The 10,671-nt window shown below is 41.5% G+C and overlaps 1 protein-coding gene across 4 annotated transcripts in view; it reads left to right on the top strand.

The window, feature by feature from the left end:
* Window positions 1-10,671, top strand: part of lmtk3 (lemur tyrosine kinase 3) — a 29,491-nt gene that overhangs the window by 3,228 nt on the left and 15,592 nt on the right. For 2 of the 4 annotated variants that reach the window (XM_050047816.1, XM_050047819.1), the window contains exons 2-10: window positions 1,243-1,391; window positions 1,789-1,936; window positions 3,660-3,733; window positions 3,948-4,066; window positions 5,121-5,208; window positions 7,075-7,223; window positions 7,317-7,401; window positions 7,533-7,654; window positions 10,488-10,637. In XM_050047816.1, coding sequence (XP_049903773.1) covers window positions 1,243-1,391; window positions 1,789-1,936; window positions 3,660-3,733; window positions 3,948-4,066; window positions 5,121-5,208; window positions 7,075-7,223; window positions 7,317-7,401; window positions 7,533-7,654; window positions 10,488-10,637 — 1,084 coding nt within the window. The remainder of the gene's footprint in view (window positions 1-1,242; window positions 1,392-1,788; window positions 1,937-3,659; window positions 3,734-3,947; window positions 4,067-5,120; window positions 5,209-7,074; window positions 7,224-7,316; window positions 7,402-7,532; window positions 7,655-10,487; window positions 10,638-10,671) is intronic. The other 2 variants (XM_050047817.1, XM_050047818.1) reach the window with 2 other exon arrangements.

Genomic DNA, 10,671 nt, shown 5'->3' on the forward strand with positions numbered 1-10,671 from the left:
GTGTGCTCACCTTACTTCTGATCCAGACATTCAGGAGGGTTTTACTGGGAGCCGAATTATCCACAGAGGTCTCTTCCTCTCCAAAACAAAGCATTTTCATGCTGAAAAAAGCAGTGTTTTTCTGATGCTTTTGTCGTGGAGAGGCTGTGAACTACTGTGGCCAACATGAAAACACGAATAGCCATGTCTAGAGCCAGTGTTTGGTTTGTCCATTTTGGGCTACTATAGAAACATGGTGGTGCATCATGACCTGCTCCTTATGTAGATATATACAGCTCATTCTAAGGTAACGAAAACACACCGGTTCTTATTTTCAGGTGATTATACACTAACTAAAACACACTTTATTATATTATATTCCATTTCTGCCGGTATATCCCCCTAAATCCTACACACTGAACTGTAAATGTTCATATTTAGGATATGCGTTCTTCACTGTGTTAAGTGTGAGTTGGGCACCTTCTAGCTGTTTCAAGGTGTCATTGTTCCTCTCTCTTTGTCATCTGTCAAAAGTGATGCCGTGTTTGACGTATGTTTTGGCTTCAGCATTTAAATGAAACCTATAGATAACACCTGAAGGGTATTTAACCACCCTGCCCTGCCCCTTTTCTTTTCTACAGATGGTTCACTTCCCACAATCGACCACGTTGAGGTACAAATATCAAAATGTCCCGATCCCTCCCTCTCTCACCTGAGTAGTAAACCTTCCTGATTTGAGTAATTCTTTTCCAGTTTCCAACCCTTCCTGATTAGCGCTCCTTTTTACCTAAATGACAACTCCAGCCACCCCTCCCCTGCTTTTTAACTGTGTTTCCTGAGTGGAATGCCATTTCTGATATTTCCCCCTTTCCCCCCGTGCTTATTGTCCTTACTGGAATGGTATATTATCCCACTTTCAAACTTTAATTCCAGTCTCTATTTTCATTTACTGATTCAGACAATCGTTTTTTATCTTCAACTTCTTTTCCTGCTTTTTACCCCCCCAAATCCCTGATGCAAGCTGTCCATTGGGGTTCTCCACTGTGTCCCCAAACCTGCCGCTAAGAAAACGCTCCAATGGTTTCCCTCTAAACAAAACACCTGTGTAACAAGATCTTCCAGTTTTCTGATTCAGTGAAGTCTCTCTTTTCCTTGTCACTGACTCAAACCTAACAAGTGTGTCCCCCTTATAGAAGCACAAATACCCTGCATTTCTGTATTAAATCATTCCTCTGTTGTATTTTCTTCCTGTCTTCCTCTCAGTTTCTCAAACCAGGGCTGCATCCCTCTCTCCTCCACCCTACGTCGTCATCCTCATCTCTTGCTCGGGGCTCGTCTCCTTTGTCCTGCTGCTCCTGACCTGCCTGTGCTGTAAGAGAGGAGGAGTGGGGTTCAATGTAAGTCTTAAACATGTAAGAGATCTATTCACCTCTCTGCTTTCTTTGTTTTGCCACACCTTTTTTGCATGACGGTATAGTTTTTATTTAAGCTTGACTTGATCAGCTGCAGGAGGGTTCGGTATGGAAATGCAAACAGGAGTCGATAATTCCAACTTAATGAAGTAGAAATGGTCAATAACCATCTCTCAGTCTAATCTTGCCTAAGCCTCCATCCTTTGACCTGACAGTGTTGTTGAGCCAGCAGACAGGGTGTCATTAGTTCAGAGTGGATGCTTTCTCATTGTCTGCCCTTCACAGTTACAGCTAAAGCCAACTGTATTATTATTATTAGACGACAGACTACAGCTTAATTCTTATTTTTTAATCACACCAGTGTTTTGATTTGTCTCTGCTGTTGCGGCTCAACCAGGAATTTGACAATGCAGACGGGGAGGAATGCTCTGGAGGCTCCAGTCCCATCCAGGAGGACAGCCTGTCGTCATGTCCCTCCCTCCCTGAGGTCTACACCTTGCCAGTCAGAGACAGGCCCAACTGCCCCGCCCTGCAGGATGGAGCAGGTAACAAGCTGGAACAACTGTGCTGTTCTCTGACTCTCGTTTTAGCACAAACCCTTCAAAATGAAACTGAAGTACTGTCCTGTGCTGAACTCCCTCATGGTCTGTTGGCTGAGTCACTGATGTGGATCCATTAAAGGTCTCAAACCGGGTGTAAAACCAGTAGTATTGGACTCCCCACTGATGTTCAATGGAGTGGAAACTGTGATCTGAGGAAATTCTGCATCAGTGCCTCGTATGGGCACGCCAAGTTTGGCCACAGACAGGGACGGTATCAGGAAGGGTATTGTGTCGTACATGAGAGTCCCACTCTCACTCAGAAATGTGTTTTAGCTTATTGTTACTTCACTGTGCAGAATAGAGAATGTCCATGAGAAGTCTGTTAGCACTTGAGTTTAAGATGTTTACATACCAGCATGGCATGGTGCAGCGGTGTTGTTAGCATTGTGGCCTCACAACAAGAGGGTTCCTGGTTCAAAGTCTAGGGTGGTGGAGCCCTTCTGTGTGGAGTTTGCATGTTCTCCCCGTGTCAGCGTGGGTTTTCTCCACGTACTCCGGCTTCCTCCCACAGTCCAAAGACATGCAGGTTAATTGGTGACTCTAAATTGTCTGTAGGTGTGAATGTGAGAGTGAATGGTTGTCTGTCTCTATGTGTCAGCCCTGTGATAGTCTGGTGACCTGTCCAGGGTGTACCCTGCCTCTCACCCAATGTCAGCTGGGATAGGCTTCAGCCCCCCTGCGACCCAGGATAAGAGGTTATGGAAATGAATGAACATACCAGCATTTTTTTTTTACACTGGACTAGATTGGAAGCAAATCGTCTTTCAGTATACTTCTTACATAAAAGTGATGTGGAATTATGAAACCCCAAGGGCATTTTTACTGAAACTGAGACTTGTCAGTGAAGTAGGAGACCTCTTATATCCAGTGGTTAAACTTTTGAACTTTGCAGATTCCTAGATTTTGGATTTTTAAGTGAAGAATAAGGAGTAGATATCTTTTCTAACAATGTTTAAGAAGGTAATTGAACTTTTTGTGTGGGAAAACAATATCAGACACAAATTAATATTCAAAGACAGTATTAATTTATGTCTAAAAACGTGTCTGGAGGGGCTGTAGGTGACATTCAGAACATTAATACAGCAGCAAACCAACATTTGCTATGAAAAGATAAAGTGAAAGCAGAGAATGAAGTCATGCTCTGTGTATTGTAATCTGAGCTCCTCTGTGGTTTGTTGTGGTAAGCCAGTCCGTCAGTGTGTGTATGTCAGTGCATGTGTGTATCTCTCCTGCTTACTGCCCCTTTGCACCGTGCTCATAAGGCAGACACTGCCAATATTGGGGCAGTGTTGTTGTGGAAGCGCAGCGCCCATCCTCTGGTTGCCCCCTGGTTAACACTGTTAGCTCTGTCAGTGCTGTTGCCGCTGTTTAAGCACCTCCAGCTCAGCCACCTCCATGATGAGATGCACTCTCAATTACACATAGAGCCCCTTTAAAACATGTCTGGAGGGATATTTAATGCTAGGTTGAATTTAAGGTTGAATTTAATGTTTTGTTTATGTCCATGGTAGTTGAGAACAATAAAGTAAATAATGTATTTTCCTGAGTGTATCTGTTTTTAAAGCTCATTTTTGTTCCTGTTTTTACCGATTTACCATCATAACAGAACATCAGATGTTGATGTGCGTGACCCTGATCTTTTTTTGTTTGCCTTTTTTCCCCACAGACTCAAAGTCTCAGTGCTTTAAAAGACACACTTTAAACTATCTTCAGGAGATAGGAAATGGCTGGTTCGGAAAGGTAAGGCGATCGCCTCTCACATTCAGATATCATTGTGTTCTTGTGTAAAATATGACCCACACCACAGATTTTCTTTCTCACATCAGCTTCTGCTCTGTTATATTTAATACCAGCCACCGACCAGATCAGGAGTCTTAACTCAAAATAGTTCTTATACCGCCGCTCTGCTTCTCCTGGGCACTCTCCCATGTTATTGCCCATCGATCTCTCCTAGGTGATCCTGGCTGAAGTGCTGTGTGACTGCAGCTCCTCTCAGGCTGTGGTGAAGGAGCTGCGTGTCAGTGCCAGCCCTCTGGAGCAGAGGAAGTTCTTGGCCGAGTCTGAGCCGTACAGGTGGGAGAAACCGCCAAAACTCGGGTAGCCATTTTGGGGGCAGGACGATGTAACCTTTGCTTAACGATAGTCACTGTGGCCACAGTTTGCAATCGTAAGTTTAGCAGGACAGGTAGAGGAAAGTAGTCAAGTCACTGAAATGACTATATGAAGATAATTCTACAGGTAATAATCTATCTAATGTTAGCTAACATTAGCCACTATGTACTACTGGTTATAGCAGGCTGTATCAGCATTACCGGAGTGTATTTAGTAGATGACAGGATGCATTTTATTGCCTATTAATTCACTTTAATCATTGATAAAAGGAGTAATAGTATGTCTAGTTTTAATTGTGCCTGTTTACACTATAAAATGTGTGTATTAATGTTTTGTTGTGCACCAAGATGGTAATGTTACTGCAGGTAGATGGTAAGAAAAATTGTTCTCGAGGATGAACACTGAACCGACCTATTTAGTGTTTGACTCAGAATCTGAGTAGCTTTTTGGCTGTCCTCTCTTTTTAACACACACACACACACACACACACACACACACACGCACGCATACAGAGGAAGCATCCAAGGACAGGGCTGCCTTCGTCTTCTTCTCTATTCCTATCTCTGGGCAAACCCCACACCAGCCACCACATCCCTTCACACACACACCCACAACGAGTCATTTTCACACACATTCATTTGGTGTTTACATCTCCCATTTCCTCTGCTCTTGCTGACACACACACACACACACACACACACCCTCCCCTTGTCCTGTTATCTTTTGTGCGTTTGATATAAACACACACCTACCCAATAACAAGCAAAACACCAATATGCTTTATTTCCATTTCCCAACTTTCACTTGCACTTAATTTGGCTTTGCTGCAGTGCCTCACACAAGTGCCTCTCCTCTCCTTTCTCTGTCCCTCTCTCCACTCTCATCTGTGTGATACAAAGGCTGCCAGCTCATTATACCTACCTACCTTCCTACCCAGCAGCCCACCCACCCACACAGACTGACAGACAGACAAATAGACAGACAGTAAATTGTCTATCTCTCTTTGTCCCCTCAGGAGCCTTAAGCATCCCAACATCCTTCAGTGTTTGGGGCAGTGCAGTGAGAGCATCCCCTTCCTTCTGGTTATGGAGTTCTGTCAGCTGGTGAGTATAAATATGCCGTTTAAATGTGGGACAAAAGTGAAATTAAACATACGGGGACGGGGGGTTGTTTCACAGTGCTCCGAAAACTCTAATTGCCATACAGCTTTTATTACAGACAATGCTGTTAATCACCGTAAAGGCTATTATGTCCCACCTTTATTTTTCAGTTATGTTATAGTTGCATCAAATAATTAAAGCAGGGGTGTAAAGAGGTGTAAAGTACTTTCTGAAAATGTTCATCCATTTACAAAACATTTATTTATGTTCAAATTCACCAGCATGTCTCAGTTTTTTCCACATTCAGTCATTCCATTACTTACTTTCATTACATGTGCATTTTTAAAAAAAATAATTTTCCACTAAAGTTGAAGCTAGTGAGAAGCAGGTTCAGTCATCTCCTGCCCTATAATGGCCCCCGGGCCGTAAGTTTGACACCCCTGGTTTAAAGAAGCAGTGTGTACGATTTTGGGGGATTTAGTGGCATCTAGTGGTGAGAACTGTAGATTGCAGGCAGCTGAAACTTCTGGTTAGAATTCTTTCAGTGTTCACTGTCAAGGATGGGTTTTTTTTGGGAGAAGAATTATCTGCAGAGGTCTCTTCCTCTCAAAAACAAACAGACAAGGTGATTAAAACCAATAAAAACACAGAATAAAGCAGTTTAATGCTACAGTGTTTCTCTGACACTGTTTGGCATGTCACAGACAGGCCGCTAGCCCAGCACCTGCTAATGTGTGTTCACCTTTTTGCGCTGATAACTTAAGATCCAGACGTTCAGGAGGTTTTTACCATGAGCTGAATCATCCGCAGAGGTCTCTTCCTCTCCAGAACAACCAGACCTGGTAATTTAAATTGGTAAAAACACTGCATAGAGCAGTGTCACGGTAAAAGATTCAGTGCTTTTCTGATGGTCTCCTTGCAGAGTGGCTGCTAGCTACGGTGGCTGTTATAAGAATGCAAAAACAGGAATGTCCCTATCTAGAGCCAGTGTTGGGTTTGTCTGTTCTGGGCTACTGTAGAAACATGGTGATCTCTGTAGTCGAGGACCCGCTCCCTATGTAGATATAAATAGCTCATTCTGAGGTAACGAAAACACAACTATTCTTATTTTCAGGTGATTATACACTAAAGAAAACCATAACATTCCATATCTGCCAATATATCCCCTTAAATCCTAAACACTGAACTTTTAATTTGCTTTCATGTGGTCTTTACTTGAGTTACTCCTTGTTCTAATTTAATTTTATGTGAGTGTCTCTGCATAATATTTGCTGCAGGAGTGATAAATTATTGGAATTATAGATGTTCCCGTGTCACTGAAACCTGCTTTGCATCGGTACAATCGGTTTGTTTTCCTTCCCTTAGTCGGCTTAATCACTGACTGATTAAGAAAACCATATGAGTGGACTCTGAGGCCAAACAGAGGCACAGGCAGATCAATTACAGCGACGCAGCGAGAGAAACCAAACAACACTGGGGGCCTCGTAGAGCGCTATTATCCTGCTTGATAAAGTCTCCCATTGTCCTTTCCTCGCGGATGTTTTCTATCCTTTTTATATAGTCCTCATTTTATTTCCTTGCCCTTCCTGAAGCACAAATGACTAATACAAAGGCTGCCAGCTCATTACCAATTCCCCTGCTGCTTCTGAGGCCCTGTGATGGAAAACACCTAAAAAGGGACGTATTTACTGCAGAAGGCACAAATATTCTCTTTGCCCTAACGGTGTTGCCTGAAAGTTTTATATCTGTTTTAGGAGGAGGGCACAAGTACTTGGCACACACACTTGTGGCTGAAATGGTATTAACTCATCCTCTACTTAAGACTGCATCTAATTCACTGCTTGTATTATTGTTGTGGTGTAAAACTAGGGTGACCTGAAGAGGTATCTGAGAGCCCAGCGCAAGTCAGACGGGATGACCCCCGACCTGCCGACCAGGGACCTCTTGACTCTTCAGAGAATGGCTTTTGAGATCACCTCTGGTCTGCTGCATCTCCATGAAAACAACTACATCCACAGGTCCGTCATGACGTCACCTGAGTCTTTAAACATGATTGTATTTCTGTTCAATGTGGCTGATTGTCAGAGTTTGTGTTCTGCTCTTTGCTGCAGTGATTTGGCTTTAAGAAACTGCCTGCTGACCTCAGACCTCACTGTTAGGATAGGTGACTACGGCCTTTCACATAACCATTACAAGGTACGTCAGTCTGTGCTTGTATTTCTCTTAAAAATAAACTCCTGTTTAATCTTATATTTTAAATCTTAGAATAATGACATAATTCAATCTTTTCTTCAGTATAAAAATAGTTATTCTATGTCTTTGTGAAGGAGGACTATTACCTAACTCCAGACAAGCTGTGGATCCCACTACGCTGGATAGCTCCTGAGCTGCTGGAGGAGTACAGAGGATCTCTTATTGTCACTGACCAAACCAAGACCAGCAATGTGTGGTACGTTTTACAGCTGTCACAGCTGTTTATATACAGTGCAAGCCAGGCTGCTAACAGCCAGTTCATGTGGGTAGTGCTCTGATAATGCCTGTCTGTCTGGTGTCTGGTAGTAAACACTCAGTAGCTATTGTATTCAGTGTATGTGTAAAATCTAATACAATCTGATGCAACAGCTCAGCTGTAAATTCTACCTTTATAAAAAATAATGTGGCTCAGTTTTGATTGACAATGTTAATATTATTGGGGTTATAGTTTGCAGTGGTGCTGCATTATATCAAGAGGTGTTTCTATTGTTTTGCTCAGCCCATTTACAAACATGAGGGTGGAGAGTATTGGAAACAGATTTTGATATAATGCAAAAACACCAGCAACAACAAGCACAGTAATACATACAACATATTTCATAGAATTAACACCTTTTAGAGAGTTTTAACATAAACTTGCCAATTTAAGGTCGATAAAGATAGAATATGTGGTAGGCCTGTTTTACTGGATTGTATTAGACTGTATAGGTGTACCTGTTAAAGTGGCCATATAGAGTATACTGTCAGAAGGAAAATTATTTGTTAGTTCAGGTGGCTTTGTGTCTCAATGACATTTAATACGGTGTCCCCCAAGGAAGCATTCTAGGTCCTATTCTTTTTTCGTTATACATGCTCCCTCTTCGCAACATAATTAGTCACAACAACGTCAAATATCACTGTTATGCTGATAAGACACAACTATATATCTCTGTTTTGCCAGACTTCTTTAAATGCTCTTTTTACCTCTAAATAATGTGCAGAAAACATACATTCTGCGTGTATGTGGTCCAAAAGCAGAAAGGTGGAGACTACAGTCAATGTTTGCTAACCTGTCTAAACAAATTTAAACACATTACAGATCTGGGAGTGATTTTAGACCCTGATCTTAATTGTATCTGCGATTTTAACAAGATTGCAAAAACAGCTTATTATGAAAGTCAGACCATCTTTAACTCAGAACGATGCTGAAATGCTGTTATATTATTTTATTACAGCCACTTAGATTATTGCAACTCTCTTTTTACTGGTCTCCCTAAAAAGATTTTACAGTTACTGTTAATTCAAAAGGCTGCAGTCAGAATTTTAACCAAAGAACTGATCTCATTACCCCTCTGCTCGCATCACTGCTCTGGCTACCTGTATTTTTTAGAATTGATTTTAAAGTTCCTTAACTTATCTTCAAAGCATTGTATTATCCAGCACCTTCATAAATCAGTGACTGCCTTTCATTTTATGCGTCAACAAGAACTCTCAGATCTTCCACTGCCGATCTTTTAGAAGTTCCTAAAGCAGTGGTTCCCAACTGGTCCAGCCATGGGGTCCAGATTTCTCCTTAGTCATTAGTTCGAGGTCCACACATTCAGAGTCATACTTGTGTTTGGCCATGTCGTTGAGCTCGGTTGCTGGCTTTGTCAAGTAGCTGTCGGTTAGTCACTCACTTTACAGCAGGAAACAGCACTTCATAGTAAAAGCTCTGTGCTGAAAATTTACTGACCTTAGAAAAACTTGACACATTTGCGAGTCACTTGCGATCCATTCAGAATGGGCCTCACTTTTGGAGCGCAACCCACCAGTTGGGAACCCTTGTGCTAAAGTATCCCATGAGAAATCTGGTGAGACCACTTTCCTTTTTTTATGGCCCTAAACTGAAGAACTTGGACCTTAGAACAGCAAACAGCAATAGGAAATTGAAGATTTATGTTTTTATTTTGGCATTAAACTTGGATTAATCTTATTAGTGTCACTGTTAAAGTGTTGTTGTATTGTGACCAAATTATTTTTGTCTGTTTGTTTTTCTCTCAGTCATTTCTATAGCTATTATTGTGATTTTTTTCTTCTTTTTTATTGTTTATAATCACCTGATCTTGTCTTATTAAGCACTTTGGGCTGCATCTTTGAAGTTGCTATATAAAGTTTGAATTATTATTATTATTATTATTATTATTATTATCATTATTATTATTAGTAGTAGTACTAGTAGTATGTGCTTTTTATGCTAGTCTCCACTCATTCACCTATTGAACCAGTGTCAGACCATTTGTTCTCTGTGGAAAACAAAGAAACTTCAAACCTCTTAATGCCGCTGAAATTGAGTATGAGATGTTCTGAACACCTGATGTATTGAAACAGTGTGCAAATAATCTGAGATGGTCTTTGTAGGTCCCAGTTTGAGTTTTGATTTGGCCCAAAATCTCAAACTCTTGCATTTTTGAATTGAAGTGAAAGTAGAGACAGAAAGACACAGCTGATTTCTCAAACAAGTCATTCCACATATCCTTTACACGTAAGCCTATCTTTAAAGATCAGTGTGACCTCAATTTTGCTGGAGCAGAATTTGGAAGTCCATCAATTTGTCAGCAGTCGTAGCGCCATTGCCAGAATCGGTAACATCAGAGGGAGTGATGGAGGAACAAAAGCACAAGCTGGACTGAACCCCCTGCCCTCGATATTACAAAGTCCACTTTAATGTGTTTGGTTGAATGACAATATTCTGGCAACGAAACACACAAGTTGAGGAGGAGTACTATTTCCTCTCACAGAAGACACAATGGCAAAAGATTTAGGAAAGATTTTTATTACTTCTCCAAACAAGTTTTTTACTCTGATAATATAATAAGGCATCTATAATGACATAACCAACAGAATATAATCTCAAGTGTTTTCTCATTATGCCTCTTAATCTTGTATGCTTTTAAGTCAGAGCTCTGTATAAAACAAGGTGTTGGTGTAAGAGCATTACATAACAAAAAAAACTTAGAGGTCTGTGAAGATCTGCCTCTCACCATCTCTACATCTCCTCTTTCCTCCAGGTCCTTGGGGGTGGTTATTTGGGAGCTGTTTGAGTTTGGCTCTCAGCCCCACAGACACCTGAGCGACGAAGAGGTGCTGACCTTCGTCATTAGGGAGAGACAGATCACCCTGGCCCAGCCCAGACTGAAACTCTCCCATGCAGACTACTGGTCAGTATTTATCCACCAAGTGCAGTTGTGCAGA

The sequence above is a fragment of the Epinephelus moara genome, chromosome 6 (assembly GCF_006386435.1).
Source record: "Epinephelus moara isolate mb chromosome 6, YSFRI_EMoa_1.0, whole genome shotgun sequence".
NCBI classification, from domain to species: Eukaryota; Metazoa; Chordata; class Actinopteri; order Perciformes; family Serranidae; genus Epinephelus; species Epinephelus moara.